Source organism: Ictalurus punctatus, chromosome 13 (assembly GCF_001660625.3).
Source record: "Ictalurus punctatus breed USDA103 chromosome 13, Coco_2.0, whole genome shotgun sequence".
NCBI lineage: Eukaryota > Metazoa > Chordata > Actinopteri > Siluriformes > Ictaluridae > Ictalurus > Ictalurus punctatus.
In genome coordinates this window covers 27,488,573-27,515,000 of record NC_030428.2, presented here as the reverse complement: position 1 = coordinate 27,515,000, position 26,428 = coordinate 27,488,573, and the positions used below count along the sequence as shown (strand labels likewise).

The window sequence follows — 26,428 nt, the reverse complement described above, 5'->3', positions numbered from 1 at the left end:
GTTTTCGCAAGCACTAAATTTCACCCACCCATATGTTAAAGATATATCCACACACAAGTGCTCAGGTCCCGTTTCCTCGCCGTGTGATGAACAGGTTCTTGGTCCGATGCCGGCGCTCAAAGAGAGCAGTCCCGAGGACGACAGCCAAGCGGACGCGTCGAACACGGCCTCTCTCTACAAGGTACCGGAGCACGTCTTTATTCAAGTCTGAGACCGTGACTCGGCAGAAATCACTACATTATTGCTTGGTTGTTCATTTCCTGCAGGTCTCAGACGCGACAGGATCGATGAAGCTGACCAAGGTCTCGGAAAAGAGTCCGTTGGCCAAGGACCTGCTTGTACGGGACGACTGCTTTATCTTGGACAACGGAGCCAACGGCAAGATCTTTGTCTGGAAAGGTGAGAGCGGGGTCTGAACGAGTGAAGCGCGGATTACGGAGAGAAGCCCCGGGTGTGTGCATGCTGTTACAGGAAGGAATCAATGCCGGGGTAGTGCACCGGAGCAGAGCGACTCTCATCCCCTACATGTCATTATTTTCCTATAACAGCACGTCACACGGGGGTTATTCATCTTCTGCCACAGCAAATGTCCAGCTACTGACAGTCTTCTGTTTATTAACACAGGACACGTTTTATTTTTAGCTATTAATAGTTACGTTTAATGTTGCGAAACGTCCATGAAGAGTCTTGCTATCACTTACGTTATAGCAGCTATAAAGTCATTCCCTCACAATTCTCTCTCTCACTCGCTCTCTCTTTCTCTCTCTCACTCGCTCTCTCTTTCTCTCTCTCTCTCGCTCTCTCTCACTCACGCTCTCTCTCTCACTCTCTCTGTCTATCTTTCTCTCGCTCTCTCTCTCTCTCACTCTCTCTCTCTTTCTCTCACTCTCTTTCTCTCACTCAATCTCTCAGTCACGCTCTCTCTCTCACTCTCTCTGTCTATCTTTCTCTCGCTCTCTCTCTGTCTCTCATGCTCTCTCTCTCTCTTTCTCACTCTCTCTCTCTCTCTCTCTCTCTCTCTCTCTCTCTCGCTCTTTCTCGCTCTTTCTCGCTCTCTCTCGCTCTTTCTCTCTCTCTCTCTCACTCTTTCTCTCTCTCTCTTTCTCTCACTCTCTCACTCACTCTCTCTCTCTCACTCTCTCTGTCTATCTTTCTCTCGCTCTCTCTCTGTCTCTCACGCTCTCTCTCTCTCTCTCACTCTCTCTCTCACTCTCTCTCTCTCTCGCTCTCTCTCCTTCTTTCTCTCTCTCGCTCTCTCTCGCTCTCTCTCACACTCTCTCTCTCTCTCACACTCTCTCTCTCTCATGTTCTCTTTCCCTCTTTCTCGCTCTCTCTCACTCTTTCTCGCTCTCTCACTCTTTCTCGCTCTCTCTCTCTCTTTCTCTCTCTCTCTCTCACTCGACTTATAGTAAATTTGAAAAGTTTTTGGGTTTTCGAGTTGAGGGTGCGGGTGGGGCGGCCGAGGGGGTGCTTTTCTTCTTCCTTCTTCTTCTTCCTCTTTTTTTTTCTCTTCTTTTCTTAAATGGAAATAATATTTAAAAAATGTAAATATGAAAATATATTTAAAAATTGGATACAATAAAGCTGTCTTAAAAGTCGAAGTCTCTCTCTCTCTCTCTCTCTCTCTCTCTCTCTCTCTCTCTCTCTTTCTTAAAGTTCATAAGACACAGATCACTTCTCACGCGTGTCGTGTTATCCAGAAACCCCGAAGCGTAAACTGTTCTGTCCTGAAGATGTCGGAAAATGTAAAGTCACAGCTTTTTACCTCAGACCGGAGACTCCTTCTGTGAATGTGAAGTAAACGTCTCCTCGCAGAAAACTATCCCCGCCTCAACTATTACACGCTTTTTTACACAAGCCATCGTGGATGAGCTGTTACTATAGAAACGAGAACACATTATAACGAGCGCAGTAACGTGATAAACCCGTGACCTGTAGCTGCAGCTAACGTCGGAGCCGCCGCTCTGGAAAACGATTCGAATCAACACCTTCAGTACAGACCAGTCTGATTCAACGAGACGAAACAGGACGAGTAATTCAAGAACACAGTGTCAGGTCAGAATCCAGACTTTAACCCGATCTAGACACTCAGGCGTGACCTGAACAGTGCTGGAATTCCTGATGAACTCGGACACTTCTACAGGGACGAGCGGCGTAAACGTCCTCCTAGGTTCTACCCGTTAATCAACACCGGGGCTCAGAGATATATTTAGATGTATTTCCGCACTGAGTTTAATAAAGATGGAGATCGGATCACACTGTTTGAGCGATTGCGATGCAGAAATCCTTCAAATGTTCAGATACTGTTTATATGACGTCTGCGGGTTTATATACACGTCCGTGTCACTTTTAGGCCCGATGTACGTGCGGTATGATTCATTTAGCGTACAGTGTACGACACAGTCATGTATTTTTGAACGGTCGTCTTCGACATTCGGATATTTTAAGCGCTGTACACGTTATCCATTCATCATTTAAACGTTTAACACGAGTACACGTTCTCGTACTTGCGATATGTTCTTTAATTCACGTGCATTAATAGGGTAATCAAGCTGATCTGATCTGATCTGATCTGACCTTTATCTTATTGTCTTATCTACAGTGTAGATCTGACCAACACCTCTTTTCCTTTCTCCCCCAAGACAACTGGAACACCTGGCTGTTTCACGTCATGCTAGTCTATTCTTCTTCTTCATCTTCTTCTTCTTCTTCTTCTTATTATTATTCTTGTTTAAGAATACCGCTGATCTCGATGTTACGTCTCCACAGGCAGCGGTGCGAATGCTGATGAGAAAAAAGCAGCTCTGAAGGTTGCAGATGATTTCATCGAGAAGATGAACTACCCCAGGATGAAAACGCAGGTTCGTTCAAGTCGTCACTTTCAGCAGAAGATGATCCTGTTGGATAATCGTTGGGAGAGGGGGGGGGGGGGGGGGGGGGGAAAGGGCTGTAGATGAAATCCCTGCTGGTCTGTTGATCTGAAATGTGCTTCACTGTAATGATGATATCTGATCATTCTGTATAACAGGTTAGTTTCCTGACGAAAACGCTCGGATTTGACGCGTGACGAATTCCGTACAAACGCTTTTCACGGTCCGATACGTCGGGAATAAAACACTCCGTGTCGTGACGTTACAGGAAGACGATCGACGACAGGGTGGTGCGATGAAGCGGAGTCACCGTTAAAGTGGATTAGCGTGTTCTGACGTGTTTTATTCCTCTTACGCCACAGCGATTTACCCATAATTACAGATCTTTCTAATAGTGAATGACATGCGGCATGTCGTATGTTTTATCCGTTTATAGTTACATCTAACGTCGTGAAACAAGTCAGTTCCTGTTCTCGCTTACGTTTCAGCAGCTGTACACAGAGCGGCGTTCTCTCGCCAAACTCTCTCTCTCTCTCTCTTTTTTTTTTTTTTTTTCCCCCTTGAAGCTAATAAGACGCTCAGAAAAGCGCCGACACTGGAGACTCCTTCCCTGGACGTTAAATAAACACATCCTTACAGAAAACCTCAACATTTCGACGATCGCACACACCTTCGCATATTCCGTTCGCGTCGAGCGTCCGCCGTAAACGTCCCCGTGTAGACGGTTACTATAGGAACGTTCGCGTATTCAAACGAATCGACACCAGACAGAATCCAGAATTCTGTCTGAATTTAAGCAGCGCTGTGGTGCGAATAGTTTCATGAGATGCTACTTAGAAGAAGAAGAAGAAGAAGAAGGAAAGAAACGTCACATATCACAAGCGGCGTCTTTCTTTACGAACGTGTCGGAAAGATTTCTCATAGACGGAGGTCGCGTGATCGTACACGTCGGTTTTTACCGGCGCATGAGATCTGTAACAAAACATCTGCATTGAACCTTCCTTTTCCCCACAGGTGGAGATCATACCACAGGGCCGAGAGACCATCATCTTCAAGCAGTTCTTCCAAAACTGGAATTAAAAAAACCCCCGACTCGAGCGGTATTTTATTACGTTAAAAATAAATGACTTCAGCATTGAATTCTCACAGAGCTACGGTAGAAATATCTTTTAAAATAAGTATTAGATATGTTTAATAGATTTCTAAAGAGTCCATACTGGAGTAGAGTTTAATCTCTTTTCTTTCTATTTTTTTTTTTTATTAAATTTTGTGCAGGACCAAACTCGCTCCTAATCAAAACAAACTGCCAGTGATGAGATCGGTATTATTTACCAGTGTTCAGGCCAATATGATGTTTAACAAAGATTATGGACTGTTTTTGTTTTGGGTTGTTTTTTGTTTTTTTTTTACACGTTTTCGTTGTTAATAATCCGTGTACTGTGCTAAACTGGCAGCGAAGCAATAAAAGTCACATTCGAGCAAAACTTTGTGGTTGTTATTGTGTTTATTGACGCTGGTTACTGTCTTGTGGATGAATCTTTACGTGATATGGAGTGACATGGAGCGGCGGATTTATCCGTGGGCCGGTTATCGAAGCGATAAGCTTGGCGTCGGAGTTCAACGCGAGATTGACACGAGCGCGTGTAAACAGTCGTATATGCGCGATAAGTGTTGCTGAGGGACGGAGTGAAAACAGGGCGTGGAGGCGGTGGAGATGTATAGACGATAGTGCTGTTTATGATGAGATTAGGAGGAGATCGTACTTGCCGGAGGTTCAAGTCAGTGCTCTGAACCTAATCACAGCGACCATGTGCAACAGTCCTTAATCAGATGTGGCAGTGTGTGTGTGTGTGTGTGTGTGTGTGTGTGTGTGTGTGTGAGAGAGAGAAATGAGAAGTGAGTGCCAAGACTTTCGACCCATACTGTTAGAATGACTTTCTGTTGTTGTTTTGCTTTCCCAACTTACAGTATGTACATTCACCGTACACTTTAATTCGTTCATGTAGTTGTACAACCCACCGTCCAAGGTTATATTATATAAACAGTCGTGTGAAAAAATAAGTACACCCCATGGAAATTGCCTGCTTTTTTTTGGCGTATTTGGACGAGCAGACATTTGATCAACAGTGCCTATTCATGAAGCTGAACAATTTACTCGAACAAAACCACCAGGGAAATGATCTTTTTCAGTCCTTTATGTCAGACATATTTAATAAATGTGTGCCACTTGGATTTGGTCGGATTTGTTTTTTTGTTGTTTTTTTTTAAATGTTCCTGCTGTTCCTACTCCGGTTTCCTCGCCCAGTCCAGAGACATGCACGGTAGGGTGATCGGCATGTCCAATAGTGTCCGTAGTGTATGAATGGGTGTGTGAGTGTGTATGTGACCGTGCCCTGCGATAGGATTGGCACCCTGTCCAGGGTGTACCCCGCCTAGTGCCCGGTGCCCTCTGGGATAGTCTCCGGGTTCCCCGTGACCCTGTAGAGATAAACAGTACAGAAAATGGATGGACGGATGAGTGTGTGTGTAGGATACACTTACTAAGGACATTTATTTTTGGAATATATTGCCGTATAATACTTAAGACAGATTAGAAAACTATGGTGGAGTGAAAATGATCCCAGCTTACTAAATATCTCAATTTCTTCGAAAAGTTTCACGTAAGTTTCCTCAAAGGACCGAAACTAGAGCAGAGTTCAAGCGTTACATAACCAGTAACTGCATTCGATACTCGCCGACCTCTCAGTTCATGCAACTGAAGTTTTCCACACTTATGATTACAGTAAATGGGGTTGGAAAAAAAGAGCATTTAATGTAACTTACATGGTTATTGACATCATTATAGACAACGCACACATTTTATTCCCAGTCAATCAACGCAAAGAACGCAATTATCTTTCACAACGTCTACCATGTCAGAGAAGCTGCGGTGTGGAACGGATTGAAGACGACATCCACGTGACCAAATTTAATAACGTAAAGGATATGTAACCCTCCGGATGATCTCCTAGACTCTCTAACGTTCTTAAACTTTGCCCCGAGCTTCTCGGAGTGGTCAACGTGAGAATGCTGACAGTTTTGGAACATCTATTTTGCGGAAGGTTTTTTATAAGGGGTGCCAATAATTCTGAAATCGGTTGTATAATGTACAGTAACATTATTATTATTATTATTATTATTATGATGATGACGATGATGATGCCAGTAGACTTAACACCAAGTGATGAAAGCATGATGTATACGGTTTTGCGTACATGTTTATGTTCTATGAAAACAGGATGTATATCGTTTTACGACAAACATTAATCTGTAAACGATAGATTTCCCATTTTCAGCTATCCAGACATTCTGTACAGGAGGAATTGCTTCATTTGATCGGGTTTCTATTAATCTGGATTCATGTTTGGAAACTCACATAAGTCACTTTTCATCATTAATCATCTTATAGCCAGAAATTTTGCTTTAATTCATTATTTCATTTCTTTTAACGTTATAGCAGCGCTCAGTTCTACTGGTGCTAGACCTATTCAGGGTTTTTAATATATATATATATATATATTAAAATAATATATATATAGGTTATAGGAACGACCTCTTGACTTTTCCGGTAAATCCATCACTTACCGTCGGCCAACCCTGTGACTCTTATTACGCATTAGATAAATACTGTATCGTGGAGGAGATTTTCCCACTCGTATAAACTGCTCTTATAAACCCAGGTTATGAAACAGGTCCGAAGTTCACACGGCACTGAGATAAAAGCGTGAGATGAGTGAGATCGTTCGCTCTTTTTCTCCTGCCACCTCCACCGGACTCAGCTCCTGGTGAGTCTTGCTGGGATTTCCATTTCTCATAGCGTTCTTTACTCATATTAAAACATGGAAGGGAACAGTATTTCATGAACAAGGAAGTGCCGTTATAGTGTCCGATATATATATATATATATATATATATATATATCGCGATGAAATTATTGCAAATATTAATTATGCATCATTTATTGTTATATCGTGTGAAGAAGATGTCTATTTTGGATTTTAAATGTATTTATTTATTTATTTGTTTCAGGAAAACTGGTAACACTGCACAAGATGAAGGGGATTCTTAAAGACAGGACACAAAAGAGTATGCACACTAGCTTTCTGTTATATTTATATGACACAGTATTGTAATATGCCTATACGCCTACAGTACGTAATGCTTAAGACGCTAGCCAATCACGGCCGTCTGTGAGCTCCTGCACGCGGACGAGGGCAGATAGTTGATGGCCGTTGTGTGTAGTATGCAAATCTATAATAAAATCACGTATATAATTTTATTTATAAGTATTAAATAAATAAATAAAAAATGCCCAAACAGAGCAATTACTTGTAATTAAATGCCAAATGAAAAAGATATATATAGTTATCAAACTATAAAGTTCAGTGTATTTCAGTGTACGGAGCTTGAAATCATTATCTTCTAAGTGTGAAGTTTTTAATCTTCCAATATGAGATAAATAATCATCTGTATGTATATGTATTATAAAGTAGAGAAACTGTATTACATTATTATTATTATTATTATTATTATTATTATTATTATTATTATTATTTGGGGGCTGACCTTCTGTCTGTGGCAGAATTGAATGCTGTGGTCAACGTGGAGATGCAGAGCCACTCGATCGGAGCGGTGCGCTGGAATCTTCCGGAAGAAACGGTGCAGGTTCACAGCTCAGCTCCCAGCAGCCCTTTCAAGAACAGCAAGAGCACGTCTTCACGCTCACAGGTGAACACCAACACCCTGTTTTCTCTTTCTTCTGCTCAAGATATATTTCCGAGCTAGGGAGGTCCACAAAAGTACTGCAGTGGCGACGTAGTCTTGTAGGAGTGTAATTCAGTGCTGCGTGGAGATCCATGGGGTCTAGAAGGGTACTTCAGGGGGATTGTTGCCTCATAGGTGTTTGTTAAGTTCATGTAGAGGTTTCTAAAGGTACTGTGGTTGTGTAGAGGTCTTTAAAGGTACTTTAGAGAGTATGTGGTGTTATAGATGTCCTTTAAGGTACTGCGGGAGCTCAGTGTGGTTTCGAAAGGTCCTGCAGTCGAGCTGTCGTCCCTGGAGATTTTTTATACGGTACTTCAGGAGGTCTGCTGTCCTGTCAAGCTACTGCAGTGACTCAGTGGGGTTTTTAAAGGTCCTGCGGTTGGACTGTCGTCCCTAGAGATTTGAAAACAGGAGGTCTTTCATCCGGAAGGATCCAGATGGATCCTGTTAAGGTACTGCGGTTAGTCAGTGCTCCCATTGTGGCTTGAATAGTTAATGCAGGTGGACTGCTGACCTGTAAGAGTCTGTTAGGGTACTTCAGGGGTTTTGTGCTCCCATAGGTGTCTGTTAAGGTACTGTAGGAGTTTTTAAAAGTACTTAAAGGGGACTGTGGTAACCTAGAGATCTGACAAGTAACTTCATAAGGTATGTGGTCTCGTAGCGGTTCTTTGATGTAATGCAGGGAAAGAGTGGTCTCATAGGGGTCCATTAAGATACTACAGAAGGTACATGTTGCCCTAGATATCCAAAAAGGTACTGCATGGGGACTGTGGTCCCGTAGGGGTTGTAAATGCACTGCAGGGTCTCAGTGATCCTGTACTGCACGAGGTCTGTGCTTCTGCATGGAGCTCTGTAGTGGGTCTGTGGTACCCTAGAGATCTGGAAAGATACTTCAGGAGCTTTGTAGACGTCCCAAAGAAGATCTGTGGTCCTACAGGGGCTTGCTATGGTGCTGCGGTGGGTCAGTGGTTCTGTAAGAGCTGGTAAAGGTACTGCACGGTATTGTTCAGGTCCATAAAAAGTACCGCAGGGGGTCTGTGGTGCCTGGTATGGAAGGTGTTAGATCAGACATTATATCCGATATGATATCCTAGAAGTTATATTTCCTTGCAAGAACTGGTAAATATTATTTAACAGCTTCTCCTTGACGTCTCTGTCGGCATTCCCTGTAGCAAAGACACCATCAGAAGAGCCTGAAAGACCTCCGGAGCCTGCAGGAGTGCATCAGCTTTCTCAACAGCTGGGAGCTACAGGTGGCACAAGTCTGTAAGGTGAGTCAGAGAAAGAAACCCTGGGGAATGTCGTTCTCTTGTCCTGTGGTCATAACTCCAGGAAATATTACGATACGGACTCTGACACGGAGGTCATTCAAGTAAGGGAGTGAACAGAGAAATATCCATAAAGATTCGTGCTGATCTTCCACGACTGGGGTTTTCCCTTTCGCGCTTCCTTATTTCTTTGTTTCTCCGGAGCCGAAGACACAACAGGAGCTCCTTAAGTGACAGCTCTGAGGTTTTATGTGTTTATAAAGGTTAGTCATAGCTTTATTATCTTATAGCTACAATTTACAGTTAAACAGAAAAGTTTGCTTTCCTCATGGTTTATAGATTAGAAAAAGGAAAATGCTCAGAGCACGTACAGTGCTGTGAAAAAGTATTTGCCCCATCCTGACTTCTTTTGGTTTTGGGTATACCTTATACTAAATAGTTTTAGTTCTTCAAATGAAATACAACATAAAACTAAGGCAATGTGAGTAAACAGTTTTGATTTATTACATTTTTTTAATTGAAGCAAAAAATCTTATCCGACACCTATCACCAATGTGAAAAACTAATCGCCCCCTTGAACTTAAAATCTGGTTGTGGCACCTTTAGCAGCGATAACTGCAACCAAACGTTTCCGATAACTGGAGATCAGACTTTCACTTACTTCTAGGACTAGAATTTACTCCTCAAGATTTGTCAACATTTTGTCTCTAAGGGTTAAATACTTACTTCTAGGACTAGGACTTACTCCTACGCTTTGGATCGTCGTCTTGCTGCATAATCCAGTTACGCTTGAGTTTCAACTTACGGACTGAAGACCGGACATTCTCCTGTAGGATTTTCTGGTAGAGAGCAGAATTCATGTTTCCCTCAATTACTGCAAGTTACCCAGGCCCTGAAGCAGTAAAGCATCCCCACACCATCACACTGCCTCCACCATGCTTGACTGTAGGTATGATGTTCTTCTTGTGGGATTCGGTGTTTGGTTTACACCAGATGTAACGGGACGCCTGTCTTCCAAACAGTTCCGCTTTCAGCTCATCAGTCCACGGAACATTCTCCCGAAAGGTTTGAGGATCATCAAGGTGTGTCTTGGTGAAATTCAGACGAGTCTTAATGTTCTTCTGGGTCAGCAGTGGTTTTCTCCTCACCTCTCTTCCATGGAGGACATTTTCCCCCAGTGTCTTTCTGATAGTGGAGTCATGAACAGTGACCTTTATTGACGCAAGAGAGGCCTGTACGTCCTTTAATCTTGTCCTTGGCTCTTTTGGGACTTCCTGGATGAGTCGTCGCCGTGCTCTTGGAGGAGTTTTGGAAGGTCGGACACTTCTGGGAAGGTTCACTACTGTGCCGAGTTTTTCCATTTGGAGATGACGGCTCTCGCTGTGCTTCTTTGGAGTCCCAGAGCCTCTGAAATATCTTTCGAACCCTTCCCAGACTGGGATTGATGTGATTGAACAGGGTTTTGCAGTAATCAGGTCTGGTTGTGTCTCGTCCGGCTGAACCCCGTTATGAATGCAGTTTCATAGATTTGGGGAATTAGTAACTATGGGGGCAAATACATTTTCACACAGGCCCAGTTGGTATCGGATAACTTTTTTGCTTCAGTAAATAACATGATCATTTAAAATCTGTACTGTGTGTTTACTCAGGCTGCCTTTGTTTCATCTTAGATTTTGTATTAATTTCTGACACAATCTAGCATGAGATACACACACAAACAGAAGAAAAACCTCTTGTGTTTTCCTGCACTGTAAAAGATGCAGTTACTGTTTAATGACATGAGCCATTCGTGAATACTGATATCACATTTAGAAAGGAAAATTAAAACTTTCTATTAAGCTTAATTAATTCGGTATAGGGCATATTTTGGAGGAATAACTTAACTCTCGAGAATTTTTAAGGTGTGCCAAAATAACAGAGATTTATTATGTGGCAACTTTTGACAGCTGGATAACGGTCGTTGATATTTGTCCTTTAACACTGTAATAAATATAATAATACGCGGTTTTAATTTGCTCCGTATTGTCTCGGTCTCGTGTTTCCTCAGAGACAGTAAGGTGTTTAAATCTTATCATACCACAGCGCTGTTGAATTCTCGATTCTGATTGGTCCGAAGTAATATGATATCGTTTCTATAGTAACATCTCATTCACGGGGATTTAGTCTGATAATAAACAGCTATAAAAAAAAACGTATTTAATAAAGACGAACGTTTAAGCGTCGATATGGTGATGTTTCCTGTAAGGAGATGTTTATTTAACATTTATGGGCGGAGTCTCCAGTGTCACGCCACGGGAAAGTCTTCGGGTCCGAGGAGGTGCTGCTGTAACCGCTGTCTTGTGGATGTTCTACAACATGTGATTATACTGTAAACGGATAAAAAGCACGACGTTCATACATAGGAATTTAAACGAGCGAGAACGTGTAATAAATTGTTTCGGTAGAAAGAGATATAAAACACTTTGGGAATCAGTTTTAAACCTGAAATCTTGACTATTAACTATTAATATCTAAGTACTCTGAGCACTAATAACCGTCCATGTAACTAATATTTGTATTAATATTGGTCATTATTTGAACGTTTCAGGTTGTGACGTTAAATGCGTTTGGTTACGAAAGCGTGTAATTTATTGCTTGCGTGCGATCTGACACGTACGACGTTTATTGGCGCCTGATAAACCGCCGGAGATACCGCGTCCCCATTTACGACCGGGTGGTTGTATGAAAGCTGCGAATGCTGATTATGAAAAGAGGCCGTTGATTTAGATTACACGCTTAATTCTGCACGTTCGGAATGCTTCATGCACAGGGTCACATTTCAGACAGATGCGTTGGAGGAGAACGTGCAGAGAGACAGATAGATAGAGGGAGATCCAGGGTGAGGTTAGACATGTTGTTGGAAAATGAACCGATAACACGTTATAATGTACGGATGTGTGTGTGTGTTGTGGCTGCAGAAAGGAAGCGACGGTGGAGACGGATGTGCTTCGGGTGCGTCGGATCGGCACGAAGACCCTCGGACCGAGCGCAGTCTGGAGGAGAGCCGCAAACTCATCCTGCAGTGGGCTGACGAGCTCAAGAGCGTCGACAAGGTCAGAGGGAGTGATGAAGGCTGACATCTTATCACCGGTTTGACTGTTTAATAGAGTTGAGCGATGAATTATATCATGAGGTGTCACCGATGACGTACGAGAAACGATATGGAGCAAATAATAATAATAATAATAATAATAATAATAATAATAAAAAATCCAATCCATCTCATTCGAGTTCATTAAACCCCGACCGCACTCGTTGTACACAAGTATAATGAGGATAAAGATTTAGTTTCTTATTTGGTGACTGCGACAACAAAAAAATCAGTGCGGACGGAGGTCAGATCTTTCGCTCTGTCACCGATTGGCTGTATGAACTCATCATCTGGGCTAGAAAGAAATCGGCCGCAGACTCGTCCACAGAAAGTCCGAAATAACCGGACGGCGAACGCGAAATAACGCCGATCCTGATATCCGTCAGGTGTCTAAAGAGAGCCCGTGGCTGCAGGAGAGGTTCAAGTGCAGTGAGGATGATGAGCAGAAGAAGGAGGAGCACGGAGAAGTGGTGCAGCAGAGGGTCATGGAGTGGGCCAAAGAGCTTCAGAGTGTCTCAGAGGTGAGCGAGATTAAAGACGTCCTAAAGAAACCCTTCACCTATGCGCCGGGTTACGCAATACTCAATCACTAACGCTTGGCAGCTTTACAAAACGTCATAACAAGGCGGTTAATCCTTTAACCCGGAAAACAGCCGAACCGTTCATGGCCTCTTTTTCCACTCAGAGCTGTGGCATGCTGGGAGATGAGCTGCCGCAGATGCTTCGTCTGCTCGGTCTGAGGAAGAAGAGGCTCGTGTCCTTGATGCCGCTGCTCGAGTTCATCACCTGGTCTTTACTGAAGGACGACAGCAAGGTCAGATAACGAGTGTCCTCTTCTGCGTTAGTTACAGTGTGAAGTTATCAAGCTTGACAAATAGTCTTTTTTTCTTTTCTTCTCATTTTAAGCATTTATTTCGTACCAGAGGTCAAATTATTATTATTAAGAAAATTTAAAAAAAAAAAAAAAAAAAACGAGGAAAAATCTCCTATTTGATGTAGAATAATCTATAACTATTAAAAAAAAACAAAAACAAATATTAGATACATTTTCTCCCAGTCGAGATATTTTCACTTGCTAACATCATTTTTGTGTATCAAGATATTAATCATGTAAGAAAAAGTGATGATTTATTTATTTATTTTTTTTAAATAAAAAGTTGAAATGTCTGCCGTTCCAGGATAAAATAAGATCATTTAAATAAACTAGTTTGATTAAATAAATAAATTCCTAATATTTTAACGATTATCGATTTTCAATTCAATTGCAATAATGAGCGATTAATAAATGATTTAAACAAACGTTATCCTGTTAAAATTTTACAATCTTCCACGAAAAAAAAAAAAAAAAAAAAAATGTTCTTCAGGGGTTCTTAATATATATTATTTTAATGATATATAAATATAATATAATATAAATATATATATAAAGGTTTTGTTTAGAACTATTGCTCATAGGAACAACCGAAGGATTGTAGTATTAATAAATCATTTAATGTATTTTTTTTTTCTTATTTATTAAATGAAAGATGACCAAATAAAAAATTTAATAATTTATCGGTAATAATTCAATAAATAATAGATGCGAAATGTAATTTCATTTAACAGTTTAAGTCTTTAACAGCATGTATACTGATTCTTTAGCATTTTTGCACTGTGTACACTGTGTATATATATATATATATATATATATAATTTTTGAAATAATCTGTGCAATGGGGGTGCAGTCTCCTTGTCTTACACAGATAGAGTGTATACACTGAGTGTATATAGAGTGTATATACTGTATACACCATGGGCTTTGCGTAACAGCCGAACGGTTGTGCGTGCGTGATGAAGCTGATTTATGATGTTTGTCAGTTTATTGCGGTTATACGAGATAAGAAAAGGATAAGCTCGCTCACGATTACCAGGAAACGGTGGTTGAAGTTCATGCTCTGAACGCATGCAGGCTGAACGAGAGCGTTAAAGCGAGACCGACCGTGTGACCTCTGTGCACGGATGAGACAGGAGACGATAAGACACTGTATAAGTCAATACGGCCACGCAGACGGTTTAAAACAAAGCAAGGGTGTAATAAATAAAACAATATCGAGGCAGGTCGTCAGAGGAAAAGTTTCTGATGTGCGCCGGTGTTGTTTCATTAATGCAGGACCTGGTTTCTCAGCTGTGGCTTTCGGCAAAGCAGCGCTCCTGGGAAGCAGGTGAGAAAACACGAAGCTCTCATGTTAGCTATGATTACAGGCGACCCTCAAAAAATTGAATTCAAAAAGTGGAACTTTCGTGTGTTCTAGATCCATTACACACAAAGTGAAGTATTACCAGCCACCTGGGATACCATAGAAACCATCTAGTACCGCCTAGCAACACCATAGCAATCACATAGCAACCGGATTAGAAACAAACGATCACCCACTTAATGAAACCTCAGTAACGTACCACTGCAACCGCCTAGCAACCACCTGGAACATCTTAGCAACCACCTAGCGACACATTATCAACCTTTTAGCCGTACCGGGGAATGAGTGACTGTTTTAATCTTTAGAAATAGATTTTTTTTGTCTGAAAGATGAAGTTGAAACTGAAGTCGCCTCAATTCTTTTTTTGCTCTCTCTCTGAAACAGGCACACAACAATACATCCCCAACTCCGGTACGTTTCGCCAGATATTGTAGATAAATTATGTATCTGAACAATAATCAGACGGAGTTCTGGTGTGAGTGTGTGTGTGTGAGTGTGTGTGTGTGTTCATCTGAGTTAACTTTTGTGTTTGGTATTCTCTAGTGTGGTCTTGGATCACCAGCGCATCAGGTACGTTTCTGACAAAGGAACAAAGGAATGCTATTTCTTGACATGATTTAAACCCGATGCTTACTTCCGCTCCGTTCTCTACGTACCCCAGTCGATGTTACCCTCGACCCGTCGACGGCCCACCCCTGGCTGCTGCTCTCCGATGATCAGAAGAAGGTTCAGGAGGGTTTGGAAGAAGCCGACCTGCCGTACAGCCCACAACGCTTCGACAGCTGGCCGTGCGTCCTGGGCTGGATGGGCTACACGAGAGGCCGCAGCTATTGGGAAGTGGATTTAGCGAACAACGGCTACTGGAGAGTCGGAGTCACCACGGCGTCCTCTAAGAAGCACGGACGCTTCCCTATGAAGCCTTCGAAGGGTTACTGGGTGCTGTGGAGGAGCACACGACAATTCTACGCCTGCACGGACCCCGAGACGCCGCTGCCCGTCACGCTGGTGCCCAAGAAGATGGGAATATACATCGACTACGAAGAGGGCCAGATCTCTTTCTACCACGTGGAGAACAGATCGCACATCTACACCTTCACGGGGCATTTCCGCGGGAAGCTCTACCCGCTCTTCGCCCCGCTGGACGGGAGGACCGTCATGACGGTATCCTGTCCTGAAGACGACAGCGCTTCGTAAATTACTTTCCTTGTACATAACACTGAACACTTTCTCATCCTGTGCCAAATTCAGCGTAGATTTTCACCGTAGTAGCATTATTTAATATATTTATGATGTCCGTTTGTCTTGAGATATCCTCTGCCCGCACGATACTTCCTGAATTTCTGACTTTCTATCCGTGTTCATTCATTACTGCGATTGCTGCTAGACCGCACTTTATTTTACAATTATTCATTCTTCATGTGTTAGATTGAACATCATTGCACCAGGCCGTGCTTATTATATCTATATTAATATATACATATATATTTTTTTCTAAAAAAAAAAAAAATCATATTTTTCATATTGACGACATCATAGTAACACATGATTAATTATTATTCATTAATAGCATTTTAATGCTATTCAGCCTTCGAATTTGAGTAGTTTTCTGTAAAAAACAAACAAAAAAAACAACAACAACAACAACAAACAAACAACTTTTTTTGTGAAATCCTGTACAGACTGCCCATGATACTGTATCTCCGGAACCTACTTCATCACAGTATCGATGTTCTGGCATTGTATTGTCTGGCTCTGTTTACCTCCATCCTGTTGTTGTCAGGAAATCATTTCCTTCAGTATGTCAGAAGAATAATTCCTGATTCCTGGCTACCTTGTTAAAGAAGGCAGGTTCTTCAGCCTCTTTATGTTCTTCAGCCTCTTTAGGTTCTTCAGCCTCTTTATGTTCTTCTGCCTCTTTATGTTCTTCAGCCTCTTTAGGTTCTTTAGCCTCTTCAGCCTCTTCAGGTTCTTCAGCCTCTTTAGGTTCTTCAGCCTCTTCAGCCTCTTTAGGTTCTTCAGCCTCTTTAGGTTCTTCAGCCTCTTCAGCCTCTTTAGGTTCTTCAGCCTGTAGGTTCTTCAGCCTCTTTAGGTTCTTCAGGTTCTTCTGCCTCTTTAGCCTCTTCAGCCTCTTCAGGTTCTTCAGGCTCTTCAGGTTCTTCAGCCTCTTTAGGTTCTTCTGCCTCTTCAGGTTCTTCAGCCTCTTCAGGTTCTTCAGGTTCTTCAGCCTCTTCAGGTTCTTCAGCCTCTTCAGGTTCTTCAGCCTCTTCAGCCTCTTTAGGTTCTTCATTTTCTTAATGCATATTGTGGATATATTTTAAGAATATATTTTTTCCCCATCGATTAATGCAGTCAGAATGACATATATAATAAAGATATATACATGTAAAGACTATACAAATTTAATAAAATGACTTTAAAAAAAATTTTTTTAAAAAAAGGCAAAAAAGAAACCACCTCTTCACTTCTTTTCACATGGACGTAAAGTCTCATCGAACACGTCTTCAAGCTGACCTAAGCGAATCTGGTGTCCAGAAAGAAATCATGGGATTGAGACACCGAGATGATTTCAGGATTTCTTTCATCTCAGACAGTTGAAAGAACATTTTACGAACAGCTCACAAGAGAAGACGGTACTTTAGCACATTTATATGACATGTGGCTTTATCCTGACACTCACGGAACACACGTTATTCACCGTCGGTGCACGTGAAACCCAAGTCTAAGCTCACTCGGCAACAATATCAGTGTGATGATCATCGGAACAGGCGAATGTTTACAGCCACCTCCAGAATTATTGGCACCCTTCATTTGAACTAGAACTACAAAAGGGGACTGCATGTGAGGAACATCTGCCGAGCGTACTGGAAAACACGAAGGTGGATCACTGATCACTGATCAGCTCCGGGTCTGTTTTGTGGCGTGTACCAGGACGTTTTAGCCGTATATGAAACTTTCAACAAGACCACACGTCCAAACGTGCGACGGAGAAACGGTTCTGGTTTGCTCCACGTCATATGTTTGATCAACATACAGTATACAAGCCTAAGAATCCAACACGGTCCAAGACCGTGTCCAAGACAAGTGTCTCCGACGTTGTTCGACACTACAGGAAGATCCTCAGCACTGTTCTTCTCTCCAGTGGAGCTTTCACCAAATAATTCATCTTGGAATAACAATAGCTTCGATAAACCCATATACAGTATATTCATTTTCTGGAAGGGTGCCATTATTTTTGGAGCTGACTGTGAAGTTTTAAATCACTGGTGGCTCCATGGGTTTCGCACACAGCCAGGGCCCGTAGGACTCGCAGTCACACGCAAACACACTTCCATCCCCTCTCAGATCTGCGCAGTCTCTGTGCTCGGAGTCCCACTGCACCTTTATGCTAAACACACACACACACACACACACACACACACAAAGCATCTGTAAGAGAATAACTCACAACAGGTCTTGCTGTTATACTATAATAATCCACTAATTCTTTTTTCCTGAAGTGTTTTACTCTCTTTATACGACAGCAGTTTGACATTTTTCATTTTTACTTACTATTGAACAACACATCGCTTTTTAAAAAAAAAAAAAAAAAACTGTATATAGTTATGGATCGTCCACGAAACAAGTTCCTTCTTGTTCTCACTGACGTTATAGCAGCTATAAACAATCGTTCCGTCCCCAGCTTCTCTTCTTTCCCTCTCTTGAAGTTAAAAGACTTCCCTGACCGTTACACAGCACTGACACTGGAGACTCCTTCCATAGATACTAAATATCTTCGCTCAATAACTACATGTTTTCTTAATCTTTTTATTATGGGATGAATTCCTATTCATTTAAAATCTATATCCTGAATGTATACATTCCCGTGAAGCTGCTTTGGGACAACGTCCATTGTTAAAAACGCTATACAAATAAAAGTGAATTGAATTGAATTTCGCGGTCTTATTATAGTCTGTCATACAAATCCCGGTGTGAGTTGCTCCTACAGACAAGATGATGTATTAGAACGAGAGTGTTCATTTAAACCTGTGATTTATCCTCAGCAAATTAAACTGCGGTGTAAACCCTTATAAGGAGACATAGTGCTTTAGACTCGATGTGACGTTAATCAAACCCAACCTCAAGAAAATGTCGAATGACTCAACGACGGATATTTAATTAGAGGATACTTACAACCTGTGGTTTTGTAACAGTGTTCCATCCTGCCACGCCCACACACCTTCCACCTGCGCATCGGTGAGGCCGAGCCAGAGAAACGGCGTCTCTGAAAACCTGCTCAGCTGATTGACGATAAACTCCTGTAATATCAAGACCTGCGTTCACTTCTTTCTTTTTTTTTTAAATAGAAAAAAAAACTTTTGAATTGTTTAGTTTGATAGTTATTTGGTCGTAATTAAGCTACTAGAAGAGGTGGAGCTTTCGGAATCAACAGGAAACATGATTGACAGCTGAGTAGGCCACTGAGCCAATCATGTTGTGTCCTGATTGGCTGTATGATAAAGGTCCACATCATGAGTTTCGTACTTGATCTACAGAGCACGGGACGTCACAGAGACCAGAGTTTCTCATCTGTGCAGATACTTTACTGAGGAAAAATGTACAAAATATAACGATTACCTAAAGACTTAAAAATCACTTACCGCACCTTTAATCTATGTTTTGTTATGCCAGTTCTGTAACACGAAGTGGAAAAGATTTTGGCCTCAAATATGGTCCATATGTCTAAACCAGGGGTGTCCAGTCTTATCCGGAAAGGGCCGGCGTGCGTGCAAGTTTTCATTTTCAACCAAGCAGGAGTCTAATCTATAACTAAAGAAATGGCACACTTATATAGCGCTTTTATCCAAAGCGCTTTACACCGTGTCTCATTCACCCACACACACACCAATGGTAGGTGCTAACTTGCCATCGGGAGCAACTCGGGGTTCAGTGTCTTACCCAAGGACACTTCGGTACGTGGAGTCACGCGGGCCGGGAATCGAACCGCCGACCCTACGATTAGTGGACGACCCGCTCTACCACCTGATCCACAGCCGCCCAACCAACCTCTAACACAAATGATCTCTAACACAAATGATCTCTAACACAAATGATCTCTAACACAAATGCTGATCAGCCTTTTGATTCATTCTTACCATCTCAGCTTCATGCTGAATGATGGCCAGGCTGGCGTTGTGCTGGACGCAGTATTCCAAACTCTCGGCCCACTTGCGGTCTTCCTCCAGTCCTGCCGAGATGAAGTAGCAGTGACCCTTAAACATGTGCCATCTCTTCGGGCAAAGCTGGCATCGAGGGTCTACATGACCCAGAGAACAGAAAAGTCATGAAGGGATGAGTATACCTGAGGATCGGGGATAATTATTAACTATTAATAATTAATAATGATTAATTATGACTATTAACACTAATTAATAATGATTGATAGATAGTAATAATAATAATAATAATAATAATAATAATAATAAACCAAGCAGCTAAAGCTATTTTTGGTGCCAGTTATGTGTTGCAATACATATGCACTGTGCATGAGATACATGGTAGAGAATGTATTAATGTTATTTTATTGATGTACCTGTAGTGATGTTGTGCAGGAGCACTGTGAGTCTCTGGATTTCTGCATGAAGCTGTGATTTCTCTCCGTCTCTGCTCTTGTCACTCACACAAACTGGGTTCGTCTTCAGGTCTCCAGATTCTCCAGCATTTACCCTCAGCACTGCAAACAAACAAACAAACAAACAAACAAACAAACAAAGAAAGAAAGAAAGAAAGAAAGAAAGAAAGACATGCTCTATTTTATATTTTATCTCAGAGATAATAGCAAGAAATTAAAAATGAAATGTATCATGTAATATGACAACTATCCAGAACAATAAGACAACATACAAATTTTTTAATTGTTATTTAAAAAAAAAAAAAAAAAAAAAGTTATAAAGGCATGAAGTAATATTTAGTATAACACATTCAGAAAGGAAGACAGTGTCCTTTAGATTTATAAAAAAATAAAAATATTGTTTTACTTGTAATAATGAAGGAAACTCTAAAATAAAAATAACTGTCTTTTTCACTTTGCTCTAAGGATGTGCAGATGTTCACACTACCGTTTATTTATTTCAGCACAACTGTGAAGGATAAAGATAGAAAAATATATGACGATAATATTATAATATATGCTACTGGACCATTTCTTTCTTATTTATTTATTTATTTTTGTTATCACGGTAAAATAAATAAATAAATAAATAAATAATCTTGTAAAATGACAGTAGAATCCTGGCAGCAGGGTCTCCAGCTGTGTACCGTCATTTTCACAGTGTCTACACTGTATTCTGAATGACTGTATTCTGAATAAAACATATTAAAAATGCTAATTACATGATACATTAAAGGCTAAATAATGACAATAATGCACATGAGGCTACGTTTAATCAACACGACAGGATTCGAAAAAATGTTCAGGTAGTATGTATTCAAGTATATTATTTATTAAATAATCGACACAATCACAACCTCGGAGTAAAACCACCGATCGAGTCGTCTGAACATGTTGTTTGGCGAAGGTTAATTTTAATTTTATTTCGATCTCTCGTTAGACGATTTTTCCCGGTCTTCTTTGAGAGAACTTTTTTTTACCCCCAAAATAAATATATTTTCACCTAAAATCTGTAATTATTTTAATTAGACATTTCATTTTACTGCACACGTTAAAACTCAGCTCAGCGTTATCTAGAAGAAGAGCCGGGATTTATAATTAGAGATAAGAAAAAGATCCAGGTTTTTGACTTACAAAAGGTGGCAGTTGTGATCAAAAGTCCTTTAACTGCCACGATGGTGATAAAGAGAAGAGCCAAGTGCATCCACAGCCTGACAGATCCTTTACCAAGCTTATATTCCTTATCTGCAATCATAAAAAACATTGCATTATCCAACAAACAACTCTCTCAAAATGAAAAATATGTGTATATGAGAGGACGTACCTGGATGCTCTTGAGTACCAGGACGAACCTCCATCACTCTATGGAGCAGCTCTTATTATAGATCATGGCTAATTTTTCTCCCATAATATAAAATAACACCATCCATTCAGCTGTTACGACGGTTATAAAAAAAGTCCTGTAGTGAGAATTCTCCTTCCTTTCACATACAGTTTCAGCAACACTTCTTTTTCAGGGAGGGGTGAAAAGTACATTTTCTACTTCTGCTTCAACTGTGACACGAAACTGCGAAAACAGAGTGTTCCGGAAGCTGTTAATTTTCTGTGAAATGGTAAACAGTCACCCACGTTTTGGTTCTGGTAGACATTGCTCAATGCAGCCTGCATGACTTTTTACGAACATGTCTGATGTACAGTGGGAGTCAGGGAACAAAACTCAGATCCTGTTGTAGGGCTGTAATGCAACGGTGCTTTGTGTCAAAGCGATTTACATAGAATTGGGGGGGGGGGGGGGGGGGGCGGTCTCTTCAACCACGACTAGTGTGTAGCATCCACCTGGATGATGTGACAGCAGCCATAGTGCACCAGAACTCCAAACACACCAGGAGAGGAGAGAGTGATGTAGCCGATTCAGACAGGGGGATTATTAGGGGGTCATGATAGAGAAGGGCCAATTTCGCCAGGGTTATACCCCTACTCTTTCACTATAAGTGTCCTGGGATTTTTAACAATCACATAGACCTCAGTTTAACTTCTCAGCTGAAGGACTGCTGTTTTTACAGTCTCTCACAGATCTGTGCGCCCCCTGCTGGCCTCACTAATACCACTTCAAACTGCAACCATAGTTTTCCCCAGGAAGTCTCCCATCCAGGTACTGTCCAGGCTCAACCCTGCTTAACTTCAGGAGGAAACCAGGTGAGAACTGCAGTGATATCGCTGAGACTGGAATCACGAACAGTGACCTTTACTGATGCAAGTGTAGAGATGGTAATCTGAGGGTCTGCACTGATTTTCACTGGCTCAATGTTAAAACCACCAAAGATGGCCACCCTCTACCCCATCAAGCTGACTGCCTCGCAGTCTTGGGAGGTAATGCGCTTTTCATCACCATGGACTTAACTTCAGGATTTTACAACATCCCGCTCCATGTGTTTGACTGACGATACACTGCCTTCACAACGCCAATGGGCTTGTACGAGTATAATTGTCTTCCTCAAAGCCTTTGCAATAGCCCCGCGTCTTTCATGCGTATGATGCTCAGCATTTTTGGTGACCTTAACTTTTCCAGTCTTCTCTGCTATCTTGATGACTTGTTGGTCTTTGCACCTTCTGAACAGGAGGCATTAACACGCTCGGAGTGTTTTTAGCACCTAAAAAGTGTCACTTTCTAAGAAAATCCGTAAAGTTTCTGGGCCATGTCATAGATGGTTCTGCTGTTTCAGTTGATGAGGGGAAAGAGGAAAGTCATCTCTGCTTTCAAAAAGGAGGATCTAAGGAAGGAAGACGGGACCACACCTTCGCAGAAGAAGATCAGATCGTTTCTTGGTATGGTCCTGTACTACTACCAAGCCTTTATTCCAGGTTACTCACGAGTTGCTAGACTCTTATTTGACTTAACAGCTGGCCAGAAACACTCGGTGAAAGTTGCTGGTTGTCACAAGAGAACGGGCAATTTCGGGAGTTGAAGCCGTAGGACTGGACCCCAGGGTGTGATGTGGCCGTTGAGGAGTTAAAAAGGGCCCTTGTTGACGGTGTGGTACTGGCTCATCCAGATTTTGAGCGTCCTTTTCTTCTTTGTACTGACGCTTCATTAGATGGCCTAGGTGCAGTACTCTCTCAGATCCCTGCTGGTGAGGACAAGGAGAGACCAATAGTGTTTGCTAGTAAGGCTTTGAGCCACAACCAATCTAAATATCCTGCGCACAGATTGGAATTCTTGGCTCTTAAGTGGGCAGTGTGTGACAAGTTCAGTCACTGGCTTAAAGGCCATGAGTTTACCGTGTGGATGGATAATAATCAGCTAACGTATATTATGACCAAGCCAAAATTGGATGTATGCGAGCACCGTTGGGTCTCGAAACTTGCTCCATATTCTTTTGAGATCAAATACGTTCCTGGAAAACTCAGCGTGGTGGCGGACGCACTCGGTAGGGATCCGTTTGTCAGGCCAGTGAGTCAGTGGCTTTTGTCAGAGCCTTATTCTGAACTGTTGAGACAAGTACGCAGTGTAGAAGATGGAAATGTGCAAGAGGTGTTCCGACTTAGCTGCCAACAACAAAAATTAGGATCAGGTCCACTTGAAGTTGGGCTGGAAGCATCAATGTCTGCTGACGACGTATCTTCGATTCTGTCCTCCTGTGATGGATGGAAAACAGGAACTGAATTTAGGGCAACATCATTTGCTGAACATCTGACCTCTTTAATGAGTGGTGACGAAGAAGTGTTTCATTCCCTTTCACTGACAGACTTGCAGGAACATCAGCCCAAAGACCCTGTCATTGCTAGAGGGTCTTATTATGTTGGCAGGAAGCGCAGACCATCAAGATGTGAACGTGCCAATGAGAACCAATGCGTTTTGCGGATTCTGAAGCAGTGGGACAAACTTTCAGTGCTCAATGGAATCCTGTACAGAGCCATTAAAGACCCGTTCACCAGGCACAAGGAGTTCCGACCTGTTTTACCTAAATCCTTAAAATCTCAGGCACTTTCAGGTGTTCACGACCTGGCCGGTCATCGAGGGCAGCTGCGCACTTTGTCTCTAACCCGTCAGAGGTTTTTCTGGCTCGATATGGAGCGTGATGTGCGGGATTATGTGAGGAAATGTCCCAGGTGTGTCCTCAGCAAAACTCCGGAAGCTGCAGCGAGAGCCACTTTGGAGAGTATTAAAACCACAGCCCCGTTGGAGCTTGTATACATCGACTTCTGGTCTGCAGAGGATCGGACCAACAAATCTTTGGATGTTTTGGTCATCACGGATCACTTCACAAAGCTAGAGCATGCATTTCCGTGTCAGGACCAGACGGCTAAAAGAGTGGCTAAGAAACTGTGCGATGTTTTTTTCTGTGTCTATGGATTTCCCCAACGCACCCGTTCTGATCACCTTTGGGAGCGAGCTGATTGCCGAGCTTCTTGAACTGGCTGGCATCGACAAGTCTAGAACCACTCCTTGCCACCCGATGGGGAATGGTGGTACCGAACGTTTCAATAGGACATTAGGTAACATGTTGAGGTCCCTTCCACCTAGCTCTAAGCAGAAGTGGCCGCAGTTGCTGCAGACCATGACTTTTGTGTACAACTGTACAGCACACGAAACAACAGGTCTTGCCCCTTTTTACCTAATGTTCGGTAGAGCGCCAAGGTCGCCAGTTGACCTCATGTTCCAAAGTGTTTTGCAGGATAAGACTGTTTGTGACTATAACGAGTATGTGAAATCGTTAGTCAGCGACCTCCAGTCTGCCATGACGTTAGTGCAGAAGAATTCTGTTGTGGAACAAAGACACCAGTCCAGCCAGTACAACAAAAGCGTTAAAGGCCTGCCTCTAGCCATTGGTGACCAAGTGCTTGTGGCTAACAAGGGTTGTAGAGGGAAACGAAAGCCTGCTGACAAATGGGAGCCAGTCATGTACACTGTTGTTGCCTCAAAGCCCTCCATACATGTCTATAAGATCCGTGACAGGGCTGGTAATGAGAGAGTAGTGCATCTTCTTCTGCAAGTGAACTTCCTCCCTTTGCCTGAGAAAGAAAGAGTTAGTTTTGATCATGGCGATGCTGAAACATTTGACCGCAGTGTACCTTCACAGATGTCTGATGCAGCACGCTGTGTTGGTCTGACTGGGCAGTCACGCAGTGTCGGGTCCTCCTACGTTGCCGAGATTGAGTCTGCAGAACGTGCAGATTATGGACAGAATGAGGCTGAGGTACTCTCACTTCACCGTGGTGTGCATTCTCAGGAACGGGAAACGGGTATGGAAGGTATTCCATACATTTAATATGTAGAATTACTCAAAAGGAAATGTATACCTGATGTAGCTGTGTTACATTATAGACCCCAGATTTAATCCATTTACTTAATTCATTTAATCTAATCAATAATCAATGCCTCCAGCAATAGACAAGTATTATTATTTTTTTCATATATATGTAATTAATATTACTTTGTTGTAATTGTAATTAAAAGACATGTTACCATTCAAAGCTAGGTGTGTAGATATACATTCCAAATGAAAAATTCAGATGCTTTGTGATGGTTAGGGGAAACCTACATCAATATTTCAGTTTGGACTTTAATTATTAAAAAAATGAAAAGCTTTTACTTACGTTTGCTTTCCCTTTCCAAGATGGCGCCGAATTATCTCGCTCATTGATTGATTGATTTGTTCATTCATATTTTGTGATAAACGTATTTGATCACACATGAAACTTATGTATACTTTTATAAATGAGATTTTTACATAATTGTAGTTTATACTTTCGATGCGGTCGATTTGTATGATCGAAAATAATAACTTGTTGGTGTAGAAAAACTTGTAATGTATTGTAATGCTATAATTATAGTTATATTTAATAATGAATTAAATAGTTAAATAAATCGATAGCAGAAAAAAAACAAACCCCAGCTTGCTCAGAACTCCATCCATCCATCCATCTTCTATACCGCTTACTCCTTTTCAGGGTCACGGGGAACCTGGAGTCTATCCCAGGGAGCATCGGGCACGAGGCGGGGTACACCCTGGACAGGGTGCCAATCCATCGCAGGGCACAATCACACACACCCATTCATACACTACGGACACTTTGGACTTGCCAATCAGACTACTATGTTCGTCTCACACCTCCATGCGTGTCTGCATGTCTTTGGACTGGGGGAGGAAGCCGGAGTACCCGGAGGAAACCCCCGTAGCACGGGGAGAACATGCAAACTCCGCACACTCAGGGCCACAGTGGGAATCGAACCCCCGACCCTGGAGGTGTGAGACGAACGTGCTAACTCTTAGGTCTTATTCAGATTTACTGCATGAGCACTTTTTTCCAACCTTATGTACATTTAACCTACATACCACTTTTTTATTTTGACAGTTTGCGGTTAAAATATCAGCAGTCGAAATATATATGATATGTATTAATCGATAACGCAACTGTTGTGAATGTAGATGAAAAATATATATATAAAAAAAGAGTTATAGCTGAGAAAC

The 26,428-nt window shown here is 41.9% G+C and overlaps 3 protein-coding genes across 3 annotated transcripts in view; 2 read left to right on the top strand and 1 right to left on the bottom strand.

Annotated features, from left to right (window-relative positions):
• Positions 1-3,973, top strand: part of capgb (capping protein (actin filament), gelsolin-like b) — a 13,084-nt gene extending 9,111 nt beyond the window's left edge. The window contains exons 6-9 of the mRNA XM_017483183.3: positions 95-181; positions 267-399; positions 2,770-2,861; positions 3,885-3,973. Coding sequence (XP_017338672.1) covers positions 95-181; positions 267-399; positions 2,770-2,861; positions 3,885-3,950 — 378 coding nt within the window. The 3' untranslated portion in view covers positions 3,951-3,973. The remainder of the gene's footprint in view (positions 1-94; positions 182-266; positions 400-2,769; positions 2,862-3,884) is intronic.
• A 2,587-nt stretch (positions 3,974-6,560) lies between these two features.
• si:dkey-219e21.2 (E3 ubiquitin-protein ligase TRIM39) lies at positions 6,561-16,297 on the top strand. The gene is made up of 11 exons (XM_017483184.3): positions 6,561-6,694; positions 6,939-6,995; positions 7,492-7,637; positions 8,846-8,944; positions 11,899-12,033; positions 12,458-12,592; positions 12,757-12,885; positions 14,221-14,272; positions 14,693-14,719; positions 14,852-14,878; positions 14,970-16,297. The coding sequence occupies exons 2-11, from the start codon at positions 6,962-6,964 to the stop codon at positions 15,500-15,502; spliced, it is 1,317 nt and encodes a 438-aa protein (XP_017338673.1). The 5' UTR covers positions 6,561-6,694; positions 6,939-6,961; the 3' UTR covers positions 15,503-16,297.
• A 129-nt stretch (positions 16,298-16,426) lies between these two features.
• Positions 16,427-21,696, bottom strand: LOC108273733 (C-type lectin domain family 4 member M). Its single transcript, XM_017483185.3, has 6 exons — positions 21,280-21,696; positions 21,090-21,200; positions 19,878-20,018; positions 19,441-19,601; positions 18,479-18,603; positions 16,427-17,693 (listed from the first exon to the last, which is right to left on the bottom strand). Exons 1-6 carry the CDS (start codon positions 21,311-21,313, stop codon positions 17,561-17,563), a joined length of 705 nt encoding a protein of 234 aa, XP_017338674.1. The 5' UTR covers positions 21,314-21,696; the 3' UTR covers positions 16,427-17,560.
• Between the last annotated feature and the right edge of the window lie 4,732 nt (positions 21,697-26,428).